This window comes from Anomaloglossus baeobatrachus, chromosome 2, assembly GCF_048569485.1.
Source record: "Anomaloglossus baeobatrachus isolate aAnoBae1 chromosome 2, aAnoBae1.hap1, whole genome shotgun sequence".
Classification (NCBI taxonomy): domain Eukaryota; kingdom Metazoa; phylum Chordata; class Amphibia; order Anura; family Aromobatidae; genus Anomaloglossus; species Anomaloglossus baeobatrachus.
The window spans coordinates 311,635,618-311,659,065 of record NC_134354.1 but is presented as its reverse complement, the minus strand read 5'-3'; the positions used below and the strand labels follow the sequence as shown (position 1 = coordinate 311,659,065).

The window sequence follows — 23,448 nt, the reverse complement described above, 5'->3', positions numbered from 1 at the left end:
AACTCTAGCCTCAGTTTTCATTATATTCCACACTATCAGATTCCAGAGTATCTATATAATTGTTACAGCAGGGGGTCTCTGCTCTTGTTTAGTTTTTTTGGGGGAATTGAATCCGATTACTATCAGATTGTGGGAGCTAAGTGGTTCTCCAATTTGGACTTAAGGGGGGCCTATAATCTGGTTAGAATCAGAGAAGAGGATGAATGGAAAACGGTTTTCAATACACCTGAGGAACATTTTGAAAGTCTGGTCATACGATTTGGTCTCACTAATGCCCCTGCCGTTTTCCAGCAATTTGTGAATGGTATTTTTCACCATTTGGTGGGCAGGTTTGTGGTGGTCTTGATCCACTCACCCGATATGAAAACACATCAGATACATGTAAAACAGGTATTAAAGATTTTAAGATATACACTGTATGCCAAATATACAGAGAAGTGTATTTTCACTGTCCAAGAGGTACAATGTTTGGGGTACCTATTTTCATCTTCAGGTTTTTGGTTGGATCCTGAGAAGGTCCGTGTTGTACTTGACTGGGATCATCTCAAAAACTCGAAAGCGTTACAGCGTTTTCAAGGATTTCCCAACTTTTATTGGAAATGTATTCAGAACTATTCGGTAATAGTAAAGTCTCTCACTGACATGATAAAAAAGGGACAGGTTTCTCTGAATGGTCAGATTCTGCCTTGCAGACTTTTTCCTCTTTAAAAAGATGTTTTTCCACAGCACCTATACTCAGTCAGCCTGATATGTTGCAGCCTTTTATCGTGAAGGTCGATGCATCTGAAGTGGGGGTTGGGGCTGTGCTGTGACAAGGTGCAGCTCGTGATAAATGGAATTCTTGTGCTTTCTTTTCCAGGAAATTGTTCTCAGCTGAGAGAAACTATGATGTTGGTAACCCAGAGCTCTTGTCAATTAAATTAGCTTTTGAGGAATGGCACCAATGGCTGGAGGGGCAGTTCATCCAATTATGGTACTCACAGATCATAAAAACCTGTCATATCTCAAGTCTTCCAAACATCTCAATCCCAGGTAGGCTAGATGGTCTTTGTTTTTTTACATCCCGGGATTAAACACATCAAAGCAGATGCATTATCCAGGAGATTATGTGAATCCGGTACCGATTTTACAGAAGGGGGTGGTCATCTCAGCCTTGTGCCCAGACCTGGAGGGGGAGGTGTTTGAGGCTCAGGGGGATGCCCCAGCCACTTACCCTTCACGGGAGTTGTTTCAGCCACCCAATTTGCGCAGCAAACTAATTGGGAAACATCAAAATTCTGTACTTGCGGGCCATCCAGGTAGTAAAGCAACTCCGGACCTCCTGTCTCGTCGTTTTTGGTGGCCAAGTTTGCATTAGAATGTGGTTAAATATATGTCTGCTTGTAGTATTTGCGCACATTCCAAGGAAACGCATACCTATCCATCGGGATTTCTCCTGCCATTGGCTATCCCAAATAGACCATGGACGCATTTATCCATGGATTTCATTACTGACCTACCTTTGTCTTCGGGAAAGACTGAGGTTCAGTAAGATGACGCATTTAATCGCATTACCGGTACTTCCGAATGCCAAGACTCTGGCTCAGGTGTTCATCAATGAGATCGTAAAGCTTCTTGGGTTTCCTTTTGATGTGGTCTCAGATCAGTGATCTTAGTTTGTTTCAAAATTTTGAAAAGCATTTTGTGCTTGACTGGGGGTGCAGTTGTCTTTCTCTTTTGCTTTCCATCCTCAGTTGAATGGGCAGACACAACGCATAAATCAAAATTTGGAAACTTACCTTAGGTGCTTAGGCTCCGAGAACCAGGAGGATTGAGTATCTTATTTACCACTGGATGAATTTGCTTTAAATAATTATCACTAGGAGTTTACTGGCAAGTCACCATTCTTTGGTGCATACGGTTTTCATCTGCAATTTGGTACCTTTAGTGGGGTGCTTCAGGAGTTCCTAGGGAGCAGCATTTTGCCTCATCGTTCTCTTCAGTATGGCAAGGGGTTCAGAGTAATTTGAAACTCATGGGAGACAGATACAAACGTATGACTGACAAAAAATGGTTGCCTAGTCTGGACCTAAGTGTGAATGACTATGTGTGGTTGTCTACCAGGAACATAAAGTTGAAAATTCCTTCCTGAAAGCTAGGGCATTGGTTTTAGTCCCTATAAAATAACCGCCATAATTAACCCAGTAGCATTTTGTCTGGAGTTATATGAGGCTCTTAGGATCCACGACATGTTTCACAGGGCACTGTGAATGCATTGGCACTTTATTAGCATATTGCACTTTATGTCTGTTCATTCTGTATATAAACATATTATGACTATGATTGCATGTTTACATTATTTCTCACATACAGTACCATTATATCACCCTGTATACTAATAATTATGAATTGATCTTTTCATGGGGGTGATCTTTGGTTTGAGACCAATGCATTGACACTTTACAACTACATTGCATTTTAAGTCCTTACGCTGTTGTATTAATGATTATATTTTTATAGGTTTTAGCAAAGGCATTGTGTCCATTTGTGTCCTATGTTTTCTATATTGTCTTCTATATTTTTTTATATTTTCTCTATAATTGTTAAATAAAAATTAATTATATTTACACGAAAATTCTCCATTGTCAATTAGTTTGTATTCTACTTAGGAGAGTGTATTCTCCCCTGGTGTTTATGATGTAATTGTGAATTGTGGCAGGGCTACCCGAGGGATGTTTAACTACCATGGCTTTTCTGAAATATATACCCTTTTGGACACAGCAGGAGCTCGCCTTCCTCCCAGCTGCTGATCGTCAGCATTCTCTTGGTGCTTAAATACCTCTTCTTTCCTTGTAATGGTACTGGTGATATGTTCAGTTAATTCAAGGCTTGGTTACAAGCAGGTGGCTTGTACTCCTCTGTGGTATTGTTGCTGAAAATTTTGCTGAAGTTCTACCTGTGTCATCTGTAGATAAGTAGTTCATGCATTTTCCCCCTATGTGTCCTCCTTGTGTCGTTTATAGTGTGTAGTAGGATTGGTGAAGATCTAAGCCCAACTGATTTTTAATTAGGGCCCATCACTAGGGATGCCTATGGTTAGTATTCTGGCTCAACGCATAGGTGCGGAACCTATCTAGGGTGGTGAAAGATCCCAGGCACCTGCATTAGGTTTGGTCATTGATCTCCATCTTCCCTTTCCCTGGACAAAAGGTTTCCCTTCACTTTCGCCGTTGGTGCTTCCCCGTACCTAGCGTGACACATATCCAGAGGTTCTCTTTTCAAAATAGACATATGAGTGATGATGGGGTGTACTGACGTTTATGATATACTGTAGATCAGCTGCTGAGCTGTAATTGGCAGTATGTGGGAGGGTTTAGGAGGAGTGAAAATGCATACGCTCATGGAAAACTCAGAAGAAACAGCCAGTTGAACTGCAAGCAGAGACTTCACAAATTGTGCTCCAAAAGGAACACATGTGAATATCACTGCAATAGAATGGTGCAGCATAGAACGGAATAAAGCAACAGAGTCAGGGGAGCTCAGTGATTTTTATAAGGTATTTAACCCATTGTTTTTATCAAGTGACAGGTTTTCTTTAAGTTTATGTCCTTTTTCTTTGCATGTTCCGGTAAAGTGAAATTTTGCTGTAGGTTTATTAGCACCAGTCATGAAAGGTTTAGTATTTCATGCCATTTGTTAAACAAAAATGTAATTTATTCCTACTAGTCAGGAAAATAAATGTTCTTTCTCTACTATGATAGGACACAAATTTCTCATGGGATATGGTTAACCTCATTTTTCTATTCTCTATTTTTGCTATTTTATCTAAACACAGAGCTCACCTCATCAGGGACCATGATGAGTGGGTACGTATCTTCTGACAGATAGTTGAAGAGACACCAAAGATGAAAAGCATCTTCATTGGGAAGTGCAACTCCAACTGGGCGGTAGTTCTTCTTAGCTGTCAGAGTCCAGCACAACTCATGAAAGCTTTCCATTACAAATGAACCTTCTATAACCTAAAGCAAATATAATTTGAAGAACATGAATAGAGAAAATACACAAAGAAGTAAGAATATTTAGAATACACATCAATAATTTTCAGTAATTTCCAATTAAATACAAATGGGAATACAATGCAGAGTTCAAGGACTGAAGTGGATACATGGTAATTGCAGTTTTTCTTTTGATCTAGTGATACACCAATTTACTATTCCCATTAAACAATTGTATATTTGAAAGAATTAGAAGACAGTCTGCACAGAAATAAAACTCTTTATAGTATAACACAAAAGCTAACATTAAAAATCAACCCACCTTGTCCAGTATGTACTGGTTTAAATACGGCATATAACCCTGACTAGAAACTGGGCCATCATCATCATCGCGAAAATGATCTTCTAAAGCCACAGGATCATGCGGAATATTGAGTACTGTGTAAAGATTGTGAGACAGCACCTAAGAAAAACAATGAACACAGGATTAACCCTTTTGCGCCAGAGCTTGTTTTTGCATTCCTGAAAAAGACAATTTTTTCAAATCTGACCAGTGTCAGTTTATGTGGCAATAACTCTAAAACGCAACGGATCCCAGTGATTAATAATAGTAATAATAATAATAATAATAATAATAATAATAATAATAATAATAATAATATAATAATATTTATTCATTTATATGTTGTCATTAATTCCACAGCCGTTTACATACATCAGCCACACTGTCCCCATAGGGAGCCTAAATTGTAAGCCCCAATCAGTACGTCTTCGGAGTGGGGGAGAAAACCTAGGCAAACACAAGGAGAACATACAAACTCCTTGCAGATGTCGTCCCTGGTGGGGTTTGAACCCAGGACACAAGTACTGTAAGACTGCAGTGCTAACCACTGAGTCAGTTTTATGACACAATGTACTTTAGTTTAGTGGTAAATTTGTGTTTATTTATGAAAAAACTCAAATATGTCACCAAAACCTAAAACATTTCTCAATTTATGTGCCCTTAAGCCAGAAAGTTATATCAGATAAAATCGTTAATAAATAACATTTGCCACATGTCTACTTTACATCAGCATCATTTTTGAAAGATATTATTTTTCTTATGAAGTTAAGGGTTAAAAGTTTATCAGCAATTTCTCATTTTCCCAACAAAAATTTACAAAATTAATTATTTTAGCGACCACATCACATTTGAAGTGACTTTAAAGGGCCTATGTGACAGAAAATACTGTTTTAAAAAGTGCTCAAAAACATATTCAAGAACTTTATTATCCCTTTAGGTGATTCACAGGAATTAACCCCTTTACGATACGTCCTTGGTCACCTATCTCCGGTTACTGTGGGCTCCAGCGATGAGCCCGCAGTATTCACCACACATGTCTGCTGATGTAATAAGCAGACGTGTGGCTAAGGCCCCTTTCACACATCAGTTTTTTGCCATCAGTCACAATCCGTTTTCTCAACAGAGCTGGGGCTAAATAATAATTGGAGCATGCTCCGTTAAAAAAAAACAGAATCAGTCACCGGATTCCGTCATTTCACGGATTACAACGGATCCTATGCCCATAGGCTTCAATTGTACTAAACGATAGACGACGATGGATATGGATTTTTCGACATAGACAAAAAATGTTACTTTGTCTGTTGTCTCCGTCTGATAGACAAACAATTTTCAACGGATCCGTCGAAAGATGGATGAAACGTGAGGCCATCCGTTGCAATCCGTCGCTAATACAAGTCGATGAGAAAAAAAACGGATCCAGCCGGATCCATTTTTTTCAAAATTTGACGGATTGTGACTGATGGTAAAAAACTGATGTGTGAAAAAGGCCTAACAGGCGCAGGTGGATCAGAGATCCACCTGCGCCTTTTAACCCCTTAGATAACGCTGTTAAATACTGACAGCATGATTTAAAGGGCCACAGTGAGGATCCTGTGATGTGATCACAGGGCGCCAATGTGTTGCCATGGTAGTATGGGGTCAGCTGATGACCCCTGATGCTGCCATGACTAACTTCCTGTGAGAGCCGACAGAGCGCCGGCACTAACAGGAGATGAGCATGTCTACTGATCAGAGCTATGCTGCTCTGATCAGCAGAAATGCACAGGCAGTCAAACTGTGTAGTCATAAATTCCCCTAGGGGGACTAGTAAAATAAATAAAAAATGTAAAAAAAATAGTTTTAAAAAATATGAAAAAATAAGAAAACTAAAAGTTCAAATCACACCGATTTTGCCCCTTTGAAAATAAAACAGTTAAAAAAAATAAAAAAAATATACACATATTTGATATCGCTGCTTTCAGAAACGCCTGACCTATCAAAATATAAAATCAATTAATCTGATCCATACACGGCGTACAGTTTCGGGAGAGCGCGGCCGGTTTGTAACTTAGAAAAACATGCAGACTGTACTTCCATTTATGTACGCATTCTTCTGTAAATGAGGCACAATGGGTGGGAATTCTAGTCTCACTCCTGAGTGGGGACCCACAAGCATGGACTTTTTCCTCACCCCATGAGTCACCTGTGTTTTTGTTAGTGAACAGGTTTTTCTCAGCACTTGTGCTCATCTATGATAATCCAGACAAGATATCTTTAGCTGAGTTAAAAATCCGTTTACTAGATCAGAGGAATTGGCCTTCAGAGGATTATTGCGCCAAATTCTGGCGCTCGTCCTTGGACACTCTGTGGAATGACCCTGCACATAAAAACTGTTTTTTCAGAGTGTATCCGAGAGGCTAAAGAGGTGTTGGTTATGTATGAAACTCCTTTGCTTCTTGAGTGTACCATGTCACTTGTAATTTGGATTGATCGTCATTTCCGACACAGGTCTTATAATGCCAGGACTCCCTGGGAAGGAGAACTGTACCGTCATTACCACCAGAGGTCTTACTTTATTGTATGCAGCTTGGAGGGACATCCCATAAAACGAAATACTTCTACATTGCTAAAAGGACAGGAGTTTGTTTTTACTGTGGCAAAAAGGGACACTGTTGTGAAGGTCATCCGAGGGGGTTTGGAGCTCCCTCTGGTAGTCAGGACTGGGGGTGAAGCTGACTGTGCCTCAACAGGTGTGGGAGTTAATTGGGAGTTTGGGAAGCCCAATTGCAGATCAGAATGGGTTATACACTGTGTGCAGAATTATTAGGCAAATGAGTATTTTGATCACATGATAATTTTTATACATGTTGTCCTACTCCAACCAAGCTGTATAGGCTTGAGAGCCAACTTCCAATTAATAAAATCAGGTGATGTGCCTCTCTGTAATGAGGAGGGGTGTAGTGTAATGACATCAATACCCTATATAAGGTGTGCGTAGTTATTAAGCAACTTCCTTTCCCTTGGAAAAATGGGTCAGAAGAGAGAAGTGAAGGGCTCTGAAAAGTCCAAAATTGTGAGATGTCTTGCAGAAGGATGCATCAGTCTTGAAATTGCCAAACTTTTCAAGCGTGATCACCGAACAATCAAGTGTTTCATAGCAAATAGCCAACAGGGTCGCAAGAAGTGCGTTGGACAAAAAAGGCGGAAAATAACTGCCCATGAATTGAGGAAAATCAAGTGTAAAGCTGCCAAGATGCCATTTGCCACCAGTTTGGCCATATTTCAGAGCTGCAACGTTACTGGAGTATCAAAAAGCACAAGGTGTGCCATACTCAGGGACATGGCCAAGGTAAGGAAGGCTGAAAAACGACCACCTTTGAACAAGAACATAAGATAAAACGTGAAGACTGGGTCAAGAAATATCTTAGGACTGATTTTTCAATGGTTTTATGGACTGATGAAATGAGAGTGACTCCTGATGGGCCAGATGGATGGGCTAGAGGCTGGATCAGTAAAGGGCAGAGAGCTCCACTCCGACTCAGACGCCCGAAAGGTGGATGTGGAGTACTAGTATGGGCTGGTATCATCAATGATGAACTTGTGGGACCTTTTCGGGTTGAGGATGGAGTGAAGCTCAGCTCCCAGACCTACTGCCAGTTTCTGGAAGACAACTTCTTCAAGCAGTGGTACAGGAAGAAGCTGGTATTGTTCAAGAAAAAGATGATTTTCATGCAGGACAATGCTCCATCACATGCATCCAACTACTCCACAGCGTGGCTAGCCAGTAAAGGTCTAAAAGATGAAAAAATAATGACACCTGAGCTGACCCCATAGAGAACCAGTAGTCCTTCATAAAATGTAAGATCTACAGGGAGGGAAAATAGTACACCTCTCAGAACAGTGTCTGGGAGGCTGTGGTGGCTGCTGCATGCAATGTTGATCGTAATCAGATCAAGCAACTGACAGAATCTATGGATGGTAGGCTGTTGAGTGTCATCATAAAGAAAGGTGTCTATATTGGACACTAATTTTTTGGGGTTTTGTTTTTGCATGTCAGAAATGTTCATTTCTAAATTTTGTGCAGTTATATTGGTTTACCTGGTGAAAATAAACAAGTGAGATGGGAATATATTTGGTTTTTATTAAGTTGCCTAATAATTCTGCACAGTAATAGTTACCTGAACAAACAGATATCCTCCTAATATAGCCAAATCTAAAAAAAACCCACTCCAACTTCCAAAAATATTAAGCTTTGATATTTATGAGTCTTTTGGGTTGATTAAGAACATAGTTGTTGATCAATAATAAAAAAAATCCTCTAAAATACAACTTGCCTAATAATTCTGCACACAGTGTATAGAAGAGCAGTGTCTTCTGGCTGGGACCGGTAATAGATTTTGTTCCTCAGTCTCTGAGTTGGCTTGGAGTTGTCCTTCCATTTATCCTGTGCCTGTCCCATTCCAGATAAGTTGCAAGTTATTTGCTTTATTGCCTGATCCACACCTAAGGGTGTTTGTTTTTTCTTTTTGTTTTGCTTAAAGTCTGTTTTTTTTAGCAGGAGGAATTGTCTTTCTGTTTTGATGAGCATGGGGGTTCCCCCTCTGCAGGTCCCACTGCAAGAAAAGGGAGATTCTCCCTGTTCTATTTGATTATTTGCACATTTGTATTTCTTGTGTTTTTTTGGTATTTCATTTCTCTTATTATTTATAAGAGTACCTGACACAGTGGGGAAGAGTCCGTGTGGTCTCAGTATTTTTCTTATCAGGAGATTGGTATTTTTCCGCAGGGTTTTAAACTGACTGCAATCGGTTATCTGTTCTGCACTGTGCTCCGGGAACTGTGGGGGCTGAAGGGACATGCAATCCCCTTGGCCTGCAGATTTTGGTGGACAACCTGAAGTATATCCACCCTAGGATTCTGCACCCTGCACTGCGCCGGTCCCAAGGGAGCAATGAAGCTCTCCCTTCAGCCTTTTAGATCTGGTGGTCCCCAGTGGATGAATGAGGAAAAGCTTTCCCTGAATAATCTTTTACCATCAAGCAACAAAGAATGGTGGCCTCATATTATGTTTTTGTATATTTTGCTATTTTTGCCCAGACTTTGTTGTATTTTGTTACAGGATCCTTGGCTTCCTGCCTGAGCGCACGCTGGCTCCCTGACGCCCCTCCCCCGGGTGCCTGGCGTCCCACAGGATCATCTGTGCTGCACGTGTGCACGCTGATGATTCCTGGACGCGCATGTGCTCTGGAGGATGGTCCTCGGCGTGCCGACGCGCGCCGCTATTGGCAGGTAAGCGCCACAATGGGGGGATTTGAACCGCTGGCAGCACACTCCCTGCACCTCCCGATGAAGCGGAAGCGAAACACGTGTTGATGTGCAGGGCAGCGTGTTCAGTCAGGTTTTATCCTTGGTGGGTCGCTCCATCTTCCTGGAGTATTTTCTCCTTTATGTGCAGCATGATCTCCCCCTGCTGACCATTGGCAACATGCCTTCTTACTGCTTACCTTATGGTCTGTAACTTTACATAGGGGATGTGAGGCTGCACATTATACAGGTTTACTAGCTTTTGGTTGCATTGTTTTCTTGTAGAACCATTATCAATCACTTATATACAAAAAATCTTTTTGCAACCATATAATGCACATTGCATGTATAGTACATCTTTGCTGAAACAGTTGGCATGTTTATGGTTTATGACTCTTTTTGTGATGAATTTTGAGAGTGTAAAAGACCAATTCTGGTCATTATTTATCTATTATTATAAACTCCCATATTTATTATAATATCTGTGCCACATTATTGCTATACTGTTCAGCTGTGGTTTGCAGTATCCTGCATTAAATCTGTGACCTAACCTTGTGCAACCTCTAGTGGTTGATTTTGGTACAATCCATTCAGATATATTTACATTCATGCTATTTTGCATTGTACCACTTCCAATCACTTTTGGTCTCTTAATAATTACATCTTCCTTGTAACCAAGACTTTGGCGTGATATTTTATCCTGACACGCATAGCTGCCCTGTTTTTTGTCTGTGTGTTATTGATTTTATTTTCACTCATTGCACTAACTGTGTCCCCCTGTATCGCATTGCTTAATAAAACAAAATTTTGTATTTTTTGTAAATCTTTTGGCACGTAGCCTTCATTTACTGATTTACTGTACTTACAAATAGTCTATTGTTTAAATTATTCTCTGCTTTGGTGACTCTTGTTAAGGTTCATGCATCTTTAATATGGATCAGAGTATTCTTTTGTGGTTTACTTATTGTCTTTCTTTGGTGAATACAGATCTCCACATGGATTTTCGTGGTTGTGATGTGAACTGGGCCGCACAGATTAAAGATGTCTTTGGTACCGACGTGAATTTGTCCGCTGTTTCTGAATCTCCTCCGCAGTGTCGTGAGTTACAGGTTAGACTCAAAAGTTTTATGCATAAGAGACTGAAGGCATGGTGGAATAAGGCCTCATTAGAGCAATATCTCAGTAGAGATATAATACCTCGTGGACTACGGGTCCAAATCTTTCCATCCTATGCAGTGGAGGACGTGGCGTTTAAAAACAAATGGGAGGAAATTTGTTCACGCACCATGGTTGAACTACTCATTGGTGCAGACAAACGTAGAATAGAAACTAGAGACTGAAATAGAAAAAATCAATGGAGAAATTAGACAACAGCTGTCTGGGGCGAACCTTACATCTTTTGAAGATGAACTCACCAAAGACATGAATAAATGGGAGAGTGAGATAAAACAGCTCAAGAGTCATAAATTCCAAAGGGACATTAATGATTACAAAAATGGTACAGTTTTCAAGTGGCATCATAATTCTACATCCAAAATGAGTTCTACAGGGAGATCTACGTCTCAAACCTATACTGATTCGGTGTCTTCAGGAGAAGGGTCATCGAGGATGCAAGGCCCGAGAAGAGGTGTTGGAAAATATGGCCACAGTTACAACAGAATGGAAACAAACAGTTTTTTTTTCATTATCTCCAAATCATGAGTTAATACTGGCTTTGTTTTACTAGCTAGTATTAAGTCAGAGATTCTTAATGTCAGACACGTTTGACCCGGCCATTAAGAATCTCCAATAAAGGGTTAAAAAAAACACCACACAGAAAAAAAATACTTTAATAGAAATAAATACACAGACACACTTAGAGACTCCATCTTTATTACCCCCTGTCAGCCCTCCACGATCCTGCTCTTCTGTCTTCTTTCCCCTTCAACACATGCAGCTCTGTCTGCTCCATCAGACAGCACAGCTGCATGGGGGAAGACGCTGTGCTCCGTGCAGAAATCACTCTGTGAGAGTGACAACAGGCTCCCGGCTGTAAGCGGTGGCACGGGTTGCCATAGCAACCCTGCTCCGATTTCGTGATTCCGGTGCCGCTGCGTGCTGGTAGCGGGACGTCCCCGTCACCGCTACCAAGCGCGTTGCTATGGCAACGGTGATCTCCGTTATTGACCGGCTGTGTCAGCCGGTCAGGAGCTGGCTTCTGCGGACGCTGGTAACTACGGTAAACATCGGGTAACCAAGAAGCCCTTTCCTTGGTTACCCGATGTTTACCTTCATTACCAGCGTCCACCGCTCTCACGCTGTCAGTGCCGGCTCCCTGCTCCCTGCACACATAGCCAGACTACACATCGGGTTAAATTAACCCGATGTGTACTCTGGCTAGGAGTGCAGGGAGCCAGCGCTAAGCGGTGTGTTGGTTACCCGATATTTACCTTAGTTGCCAGGCACAGCATCGCTTCCACGCATGCTGCTGGCTGGGGGCTGGTCACTGGTTGCTGGTGAGATCTGCCTGTTTGACAGCTCACCAGCAACCCGTGTAGCAACGTTCCAGCGATCCCTGCCAGGTCAGGTTGCTGGTGGGATCGCTGCAGCGTCGCTTAGTGTGACGGTACCTTAAGGGAACGGGGAAGCAGAGTGGGGAGTCGACCTTGTGCTAGAGCATGTCGCCGGTACACAGCAATACACAAACTTGCACCGTGTAACAGAGAGATGCAATGACAGGTCCTAGCATGAAGCGTCATAGTCATGTGACCAGTCTGTAGTCAATGAGATAATAGACACGTGACTGGTCACATGCTATTTTGACGTCACAATAGGTCCTGCATCACTGCTGGTGTTCCCGGAGGATGCAGCGATTACCGATGGAAAAGCTGCGGGAGACAGAGTGCAGGACGCATCCCGGGGACAGGTAAGTGTTATGGCAATGTTTATTAACTGTATGTGTACATTTATAATGCGTTTTTATGTGTTTGTGATTGCCTCCCATTGTTTCCTATGGCGAACCGAGCTCGAGCCGAACCGCGACCGGTTCGCTCATCTCTAGTCAAAACTAACTGGAAATTACGAAAATGACAGCAGCAGAAGCCCCACGAATATAAAAGCGAACACCAGAAGAGGAATGGGTATGTTCCATTAAAAAAATAACAACCTTTCATAGAGCATAATTTTCAATACTTGTAACATACAAAAATATTTATTTACACATTTTCTACTTACGGTAATTAAATGTATCTTTTATTATGGGTGTACCAATTACCCTTTAAAATTGGTGATAATGCCACAGTTACATTTATGTTTTACATAACACCCCTGTCTGGTTGCCTCAAATCTGTTTTGAAAATAATTCTCCTTTTGAGGACTTTGTAAACGTTATATGACATTACGGGCAATTTAGATTTAAATTAGAGTCCCTTCAAAGGGCAGAGGATGAGGGGGTGGGGTAATTTACACTGCAAAATCACTGGCATTTATTATTTTTCAGCAGAGTGGAAACATTTCTTTGTTAGGGTGAGTAATCTATACTTGCGTTTATTTTTACTATTCATTACTATTCATTCGCTCATACCAGACACTGAGTGTGAGAAATTCCAGATCTACCACTGACTGGCAGTGACCTTTGGAGCATTGTTCTGAAAACGTTCTCAGAACGAAGCTCTATAGAAATCGATGAACGTCGTGGCACATTACTTTTTGGTCTATGTAGGAACTGCCAGGATTTATTGTGACATGTGGGGGAGTCTTTATTCAAATAAAAAAAATTTTCCCCTGTGTATGTGTCTTTTTTAGCTCTTGTACTTGCTGGGTTAGTATTGGAGGTGTCTTATAGACATCTCTCCATTACTAACCACTGGACTTGATGACAGCTGTCAATTCACAGCTGACATCAACCCAACCAATATTAACCTGATTGCCACTGCACTAGGGCAATGTGGAAAAGCCGTGTGAAGTACCAGAATGGATGTGCCAGACCATTATTTTTAGGCTGGGATGGGCCAAATAACCATGGGCCTTCCCTCCTTGATAATACCAGCCCCCAGCTGTCTGCTTCAGTTTGACTGGTTATCAAAAATAGGGTGGAGTCCATGCCATTATTTAAATTATTTATAAATAAATCATTTTAAAAAATGGCATGATATCCTCTCTATTTTTGATAACCAGCCAAGGTAAAGCTGACAGCTAAGGTTTGCAGCCTTAGCTATCCATTTTACCTATGCTGGTTATCAAAAATAGGCAGGATCACACATCATTTTTTTTTATTTATTTCCTATGCACATATTTGCAGGGCAATTGCCTCCATTATGCTTCCTTTTGCAGCCTCTTAGCCCTTTCTACAACCATTTTACAGCACAGAAGTTTGGGTCCGTCTGGACTTATTTCGGGTCCAGGGTCCGGGTCAAGATTAATTAGCAAACTTGTCCCAACTAACATCAAGGAGCATCACTCTACTTAGACAATCTTAAACCTTATCTCATGATTGTTGCAATCAAAAGATACTCAGAGTGTATCAATGCACGATGAAAAATTCCATAAGCTTTTTTTAGGATAAAACCCAAAACTTTATTAAGCAATCAAACATATAAATATTAAAATATACAGGGAGATACAGCTTGTTGAAGGACAGAAATATGCCACCATTTTAAACACGCATCGGTATTTTCAGTCAGAAAAAGCACAGGTATTGCAAATCTTTTTTATATTATTTTTTCATGTGTCAAACTATTTCTAGCAAGATATCATTATTTTTACCAAAATTATCAAGACATGAACAATGCAGACAGCAGTTCAACCTTTCATTATTGCTATTCTGGCATAATAAGCCTATCTATATATATAATTGCCTTATTCTGTCTGTCTGTCTGTCTGTCTGTCTGTCATGCTCCAAAATTGTGTCCTTACGGTGACACAAAGCTGATTGGCCGCTGGGCTCGCCATGGCCCCGCCCCCCCACACGGATTGGCCTCTCGCCCCGGCTCTCTGCAGGCCCCGCCCCCCTCACGCAATCCACGCTCGCTCTTGCCCAACTGACACGTAGCTCCGACTCGCAGGTGAGTACACACACACACATCAGATCACACTCACTCTCACACACACCTCACACATCACATCCACACACTCACAACATCCTGGGATATCGCTTGCTTCTACACCGGCTCCGTCACGATCCCAGCAGCGCCAGACATGACCTTGCGATGCTGGGATCTTCACGGAGCCCGTGAACGCTGTTAACCATTATACACATCGGGTAACTAAGGTCCCTTGGTTACCCGATGTGTATCATAGTTAACAGTGTACACCGGCTCACACTCACTCTCACACACACCTCACACATACATCACATCGCATCCACACACTCACAGCATCCGGCGATATCGCTTGCTTCTCGGCCTCGATACTGTGCTGTTGTGACCTTCCAGGACCTGTCGGAGGATCACATGGCCAGAAGCATGTGGTATCTCCGGATGTTGTGAGTATGAGCGCGTATGTGCAATATCGTCAATGTGTGTGTGCGTGAGTGTATGCGATCGGGTGTGTGTGAGTGTGTGTGAGTGTATGCGATCGGGTGTGTGAGTGTCGGCAGAGGAGCATGGCGTGCTGGAGGAGGCTGGGAGGAGAGAGGCTGATCCTGGGGAAGGCTGGGATGGAGAGGCTGATGCTGGGGACAGAGAGGCTGATGCTGGGATGAGAGAGGCTGATGCTGGGGACAGAGAGGCTGATGCTGGGGACAGAGAGGCTGATGCTGGGGACAGAGAGGCTGATGCTGGGGACAGAGAGGCTGATGCTGGGGACAGAGAGGCTGATTCTGGGGACAGAGAGGCTGATGCTGAGGACAGAGAGGCTGATGCTGGGGACAGAGAGGCTGATGCTGGGATGAGAGAGGCTGATGCTGGGAGGAGAGAGGCTGATGCTGGGAGGAGAGAGGCTGATGCTGGGGACAGAGAGGCTGATGCTGGGGACAGAGAGGCTGATGCTGCGGACAGAGAGGCTGATGCTGGGATGAGAGAGGCTGATGCTGGGGACAGAGAGGCTGATGCTGGGGACAGAGAGGCTGATGCTGCGGGGAGAGAGGCTGATGCTGGGAGGAGAGAGGCTGATGCTGCGGGCAGAGAGGCTGATGCTGCGGGTAGAGAGGCTGATGCTGGCACAGCATGGTGGATGGAGCACGTTTGGGAGTGCGCAGCATGGCGGATGGAGCACGTTTGGGAGTGCGCAGCATGGCGGATGGAGCACGTTTGGGAGTGCGCAGCATGGCGGATGGAGCACGTTTGGGAGTGCGCAGCATGGTGGATGGAGCACGTTTGGGAGTGCGCAGCATGGGGGATGCAGCACGATGGGGAATGCGGAGTATGGCGGATGGAGCATGTTTGGGAGTGCGCAGCATGGCGGATGGACCACGTTTGGGAGTGCGCAGCATGGCGGATGGAGCACGTTTGGGAGTGCGCAGCATGGGAGATGGAGCACGATGGGGGGTGCGCAGGATAGGGGATGGAGCACGATGGGGAGTGCGCTGCATGGGGGATGGAGCACGATGGGGAGTGCGGAGTATGGCGGATGGAGCACGTTTGGGAGTGCGTAGCATGGCGGATGGAGCACGTTTGGGAGTGCGCAGCATGGCGGATGGAGCACGTTTGGGAGTGCACAGCATGGGAGATGGAGCACGATGGGGAGTGCGCAGCATGGCGGATGGAGCACCTTTGGGAGTGCGCAGCATGGCGGATGGAGCACGTTTGGGAGTGCGCAGCATGGGGGATGGAGCACGATGGGGAGTGCGCAGCATGGCGGATGGAGCACGTTTGGGAGTGCGCAGCATGGCGGATGGAGCACGTTTGGGAGTGCGGAGCATGGCGGATGGAGCACGTTTGGGAGTGCGCAGCATGGGGGATGCAGCACGTTGGGGAGTGCGCAGCATGGCGGATGGACCACGTTTGGGAGTGCGCAGCATGGCGGATGGAGCACGTTTGGGAGTGCGCAGCATGGGAGATGGAGCACGATGGGGGTGCGCAGCATAGGGAATAGAGCACGATGGGGAGTGCGCTGCATGGGGGATGGAGCATGATGGGGAGTGCGGAGTATGGCGGATGGAGCACGTTTGGGAGTGCGCAGCATGGTGGATGGAGCACGTTTGGGAGTACGCAGCATGGCGGATGGAGCACGTTTGGGAGTGCGCAGCATGGGAGATGGAGCACGATGGGGGGTGCGCAGCATAGGGGATAGAGCACGATGGGGAGTGCGCTGCATGGGGGATGCAGCACGTTGGGGAGTGCGGAGTTTGGCGGATGGAGCACGTTTGGGAGTGCGCAGCATGGCGGATGGACCACGTTTGGGAGTGCGCAGCATGGCGGATGGAGCACGTTTGGGAGTGCGCAGCATGGGAGATGGAGCACGATGGGGGGTGCGCAGTATAGGGGATAGAGCACGATGGGGAGTGTGCGCTGCATGGGGGATGGAGCACGATAGGGAGTGCGGAGTATGGCGGATGGAGCACGTTTGGGAGTGCGCAGCATGGTGGATGGAGCACGTTTGGGAGTGCGCAGCATGGCGGATGGAGCACGTTTGGGAGTGCGCAGCATGGGAGATGGAGCACGATGGGGAGTGCGCAGCGTGGCGGATGGAGCACGTTTGGGAGTGCGCAGCATGGGGGATGGAGCACGATGGGGAGTGCGCAGCATGGCGGGTGGAGCACGTTTGGGAGTGCGCAGCATGGCGGATGGAGCATGTTTGGGAGTGCGCAGCATGGTGGATGGAGCACGTTTGGGAGTGCACAGGATGGGAGATGTAGCACGATGGGGGGTGCGCAGCATAGGGGATGGAGCACGATGGGGAGTGCACACCTCCCCCCAACACACACACACACGCGCGCGCGCACTGCACAACACACCACACACACACACACACACACTGGGAACCACAAACAACTGCCCTACACAGACACTCACACACAGACAACGCTGCACACACAAATATACGCACATACCGCACAACACGCAGATTGCACAAAACATACCTCCCCCCAAAACACAACACACACACACAAACCGCGCAACACACACACACAACGCTACAGACACACAGCGCTCAACAAACAACGCAACACACAAACAACACCGCTCTCACCCCCCGCCACACCCAGACAACACCCAGAACATGTACAGCGCCCTACACAAACACTTGGTAACTACACACAACAACATCTATATATATATATATATATATATATATATATATAACAAAAATCATACATGAACTACACAATACGTAAATTCTAGAATACCCGATGCGTAGAATCGGGCCACCTTCTAGTATTCATATAGGTGCCTTGCCGTCGGCATGCTCAAGCCCTGTGCAGACCATGCTCCACAAAAAGGATGTGTATCAATAGCCACATATATATATGCAATGCACCTATATGCTCATAGTAATCCCACAAAATGAACAGAGTAGGTAAGTATATTATATTTGGCCCATAAAAATAGATGAAACCAGGGTTTATATCTGTAAAAAATATACATATACCACCGATATCCCAATCTAACTATATATTGTCATCACCATAAGGCATGTTGGCAGACAGGTATATTATGAAAATTAATTAAGAGTCTTAACACACATCCGAGTTGTTCAACCATTCACAGATGAAAACGTTGCAATATGCACACAGTCAGAAACACAAGTGGCAATATTCTAAATAAAGATATTCATCCATAGTTGCACAACATCACTATCGTATTCAACCACAGTGAGTGTGATTAATTAATCACCAAGTGTGCAGGCATAGTAAGCCAATATAACTACATGTGTATTGCCACCAGTGTGTCCGAACCGTATAGACATGAATGCTCCTAAAATTAGATGATGCGAGCCATTTGGGATTGCGAACAGCTATAATCCACACCCAGGATGTGTATCAATGGCCCTCCATCAATGAACACACTAATGTAGAAAGTGTATTAGTCTATAGCACATATCCAAATTGCTAATTATTTGTAAAGAGTATATTGTAATGCAAACATGGTCACAATCGCAAATGCTGCAATGTGCACACAGTCAGAAGCACACGTAGCGATACTCTGAATAAAGATTTTCATGTGATTCATTAATGTGATTCAGTGTGCAGGCATAGTAAGCAAATATGACTATACATGTATCGCCACCAGTGTGTCCAAGCCGTATACATATAAATATTCAAAGACAAAAAGAGAAACTTTCAGCTCACCCATTCCATGTGCTCAGATTTCCTTCTGCTGCTCGGGCTGCAGGTGCTGTTACCTGTGTATAATGAAGAGGGAAGAGTTCTGCCCAGCGAAAGAAGGAGAATTACATCAGTAAATTTCCAGGTGCTTTATTCCGCTTGGTTTCCAATAAAAACGGTCATATAAACATATGAACAGTTAAGACATAGTCCTCCATGGATAATGACACAACAGCGACGCATTTCGGCTACTGGAGTGTAGCCTTTGTCAAGTGTATAAATATTCAAAAATTAAATAATGTGAGCCTTTTAAGATTGCAAACAACTATAATCAGCACCCTGGATGTGTATCAATGGCCATCCATATATAAATACACCAATGTGAGAAATATTAGTCTGCAACCGTAGCACACATCCAAACTGCTAGTTATTTGTAAGAGATATATTGCAGTGCAAACATAGTCACAATCGCAAATAGCAACAGAATCCAAATCGATGTAATATATCACTATTATGCCCAGCCAAGATATCTATGGTCCGTCTGTTCTAGATCGCTAATCACTAGGCACATATATAGCCCTAATGATAAAGGGCACTAAAGCAATGCCAGTGGCAGGAGCAAGCTTGTATAGTCACGTTTTACATAGAACACATGTAAGTAGAAGAGCACAGATTTTGCAAGAGCGATTCTGACATGAGATATTATCTAGGTATGTGGCAGCCCGTCCTTCCACCTTTAACGCACGTTTCGCACTAGCTTCTTCAAAAGAAGGCGTGTGTCAAGGTGGAGGAACACTGTGAATGATATACATCCATGCAACCAATCAGATTCAGCCATTACGGCTCTGGACCAATGAATGTGCTGGAATCATGATGGGCTTTGTACTAGCGCATGAAATGGCCTCAGCCCCTCTCATTACAATGTGCTTCCCAGGTGCGTACATTGGATCTCATGCAAGAAATGCACATAGATCCAAAAGAGTACACATCTAGAAAACGCGAGTGGCATTGAACCACGCATGCGCTAAGCCCACCTAAGATATCCATATATGTTTAAGCGATAGCAGTAAACTATTAGATATATAGAGTTTGTAATGCACATATCAAAATAAATCATATGCATAATATAGCAATATATATGATTGCATTTACATTACCTCCTTTTATATTGAGAGACCATTATAAAAATATTCATTTAATTGTCATGATATCACCACCAGGGACGTTCCATGTTTGTACATTCCATGACTATATAAGTATAATATTTGAATAACCATATCAGTCATAATAAATAGATAACTGGTGGCGATACATGTATAGTCATATTTGCTTACTATGCCTGCACACTTGATGATTAATGAATCACATGAAAATCTTTATTCAGAGTATCGCTACGTGTGCTTCTGACTGTGTGCACATTGCAGCATTTGCAATTGTGACCATGTTTGCATTACAATATACTCTTTACAATAATTAGCAATTTGGATATGTGCAATAGACTAATACACTTTCTACATTAGTGTGTTCATTGATGGAGGGCCATTGATACACATCCTGGGTGTGGATTATAGCTGTTCGCAATCCCAATTGGCTCGCATCTCTAATTTTAGGAGCATTCATGTCTATACGGTTCGGACACACTGGTGGCAATACACGTTTAGTTATATTGGCTTACTATGCCTGCACACTTGGTGATTAATTAATCACACTCACTGTGGTTGAATACGATAGTGATGTTGTGTAACTATGGATGAATATCTTTATTTAGAATATTGGCACTTGTGTTTCTGACTGTGTGCATATTGCAACGTTTTCATCTGTGAATGGTTGAACAACTCGGATGTGTGTTAAGACTCTTAATTAATTTTCATAATATACCTGTCTGCCAACATGCCTTATGGTGATGACAATATATAGTTAGATTGGGATATCGGTGGTATATGTATATTTTTTACAGATATAAACCCTGGTTTCATCTTTTTTTATGGGCCAAATATAATATACTTACCTACTCTGTTCATTTTGTGGGATTACTATGAGCATATAGGTGCATTGTATATATATGTGGCTATTGATACACATCCTTTTTGTGGAGCATGGTCTGCACAGGGCTTGAGCATGCCGACGGCAAGGCACCTATATGAATATAGGCTTATTATGCCAGAATAGCAATAATGAAAGGTTGAACTGCTGTCTGCATTGTTCATGTCTTGATAATTTTGGTAAAAATAATGATATCTTGCCAGCAATAGTTTGACACATGAAAAAATAATATAAAAAAGATTTGCAATACCTGTGCTTTTTCTGACTGAAAATACCGATGCGTGTTTAAAATGGTGGCATATTTCTGTCCTTCAACAAGGTGTGTCTCCCTGTATATTTTAATATTTATATGTTTGATTGCTTAATAAAGTTTTGGGTTTTATCCTAAAAAAAGCGTATGGAATTTTTCATCGTGCATTGATACACTCCGGGTCAAGATTGGCTGAAGTCCTGGTCCAAATTGAACTTTTAAATAAATGCCCGGCTGGTCCTTCAAGATGTTCAAATATTTACAAATATGACATGCTTTTAAAATATCCAGACAGACCCTATATCAGGTATATATGGTAATCTCATGTTATCGGAACTTGCTAAATATCCTTAACTGCAAGGAGTAACTGGGAGTATGACATACTGCAGACGCTATCGCTTACAGATGGCACCAGATGATTCCTCTATCTAGGAACATACACGTAAAATTTAATTGAGTATGAAAGAATATTATAGTTATTTATAGAGTACATAATGCACCCAAAGTTTAATTTAAGGCTTGGATACTTGCTGATTTAAATTATCTTAGGCTTATTCAATAATCCAGATATTCTTCTATATGTCTATGATTCTGAACATAATGGTATTGTTCCCAGCTTCAAATGTCTTGTTATTCTAAACCATGTAGTTACTGAGGCTGTTTCTGTGACACCCTGGCAAAACCAGGTAGTCACAGATAGGCCCCCGCATAACAACTTACCTCACCTAGGTAACATACAGCCGACCTGAAACCCTAGTCACCCCCCCAGGGAAAGATAGACACACCAGTGGGTGGGACCAGGTGGTAGGACACGCCCACCCAGGGGTCTAGACAGCCCGGGGCGGGAAAACAGTAGTTAGTTCAGTTTGTAGTTCAAGTGGAGAGGAGTGTGGGCTGGAGCTAGGTGTAGTTCCAGTAGAGGAAGTTCAAGTTGAATGGTGCCAGGGTCGGAGACCTGGTACCTTGGCTAGGTGGCAGACAGTGGTCTCCGTCATCAGGAGATGGGAAGACGGCTTGGCAGAACCGAGGTGGACCGGGACAGGGTTGTAGCCCGCCGGTACCGACACGGGGAACTGACCCGGAAACTGTAGCACAGAGGGGTTACTCGGACCCTGAAGCCAGGACTGAAACCAGCGGCCTAGCTAATTAACCAATTGAGGGCAGGATTATAGGTCCTGTCCCACCCAAAGTCCCTAAAAGAAGACAACAGCCCACCGATAGGGATAGGAGGCCACCACCAGGGCCCATAGATCCCACGGACCAGCGTCTGCGGGCACGGCTCCTTAGGCCACATCCAGACGGGATCGGACTCCTGAGTTCCAGACAAGGCAGTCCACCATACACAAAAGAAGTGCAGAGGGAAAAGACAGCGACCACTATCCCAGGTGGGGGACCTGAATGCAACCGGCCACGGCAGTCGGCCACCAGCACCTTGGTTTACCAAAAGACTCGTGTGATTCATTTACTGTGAGTAACCAAACATCCTCCCGCTTGTTCAGGCGCGCCGGCTCTGGCCATCGCCACACCCTGCACAAAGACACTGGGTCCCGAGGCAACCATCCCTACCCACGGAGGGGTTAACATCCAGCTGCCACTACATCTCCCCCGGGTGCCCCAAAACAGCAGCGGTGGTGTTTCACCTCACCACACACCGTGGGTGGCATCACGAACTTAATACGGCCTAGCCCGTACATCTATGTCCCCCCTTTTATTCAGCGTGTCCGCGAGACCCCCGGGTCCGGAGACCCTCGAGCCACCCACAGAAAGTCCGGATCCGAGCAGTGGCGGCTGCTAGCACGGGGGCGGCACATTTACGTAGAAGAGCTCCACTATGAGGACCCAGGAAGCCTGGCTAATGGCTGATTGTCGCATGTTGCTAGACAACTTCTTTGTCCATGCTTCTATAGTTCATAAATCTAATCTTTGTGGAAAAAATGCTAGGGGGTAAGGAGGAATGTGTAGGTTTATGTTCACTGAAAATGTTCAATAAACAATATCTGATTTACAGAAAAAAAAAAGTATGCGGAAAGCATCCAGGAAACAATGAGATGACAATATATGCATCAGTATAAAATCAGAGACATCTGGAGGTAGGGTAAGGAACTCATACACCTTAGAGGAGTCCTTTTATATCTCTCTCTATATAAAATATGGCTATGTACCTTCTAGATTATTTTTGCCTAGCAAGTTTTCTTTTCTGCTAGCAGGCTGCGTTCATTGAGCTTCTTGTTTTTGTTTATACAAACAAAACACATTTGAATAATCTGGGTTATTTTATCTTTTAATGAGTCCAAAATATATGGATTATATATGGATGTTCACAATGAGGGATTGTGTATAACAGCAATAAGCACATAGTTGTGAAAGTTAC

The 23,448-nt window shown here is 43.6% G+C and overlaps 1 protein-coding gene across 2 annotated transcripts in view; it reads right to left on the bottom strand.

Annotated features, from left to right (window-relative positions):
- DEF6 (DEF6 guanine nucleotide exchange factor) overlaps positions 1–23,448 on the bottom strand; it is an 817,872-nt gene that overhangs the window by 713,886 nt on the left and 80,538 nt on the right. For both annotated transcript variants that reach the window (XM_075335891.1, XM_075335890.1), the window contains exons 3-4: positions 4,297–4,437; positions 3,822–3,998 (exon numbers count right to left, since the gene is read on the bottom strand). In XM_075335891.1, coding sequence (XP_075192006.1) covers positions 3,822–3,998; positions 4,297–4,437 — 318 coding nt within the window. The remainder of the gene's footprint in view (positions 1–3,821; positions 3,999–4,296; positions 4,438–23,448) is intronic.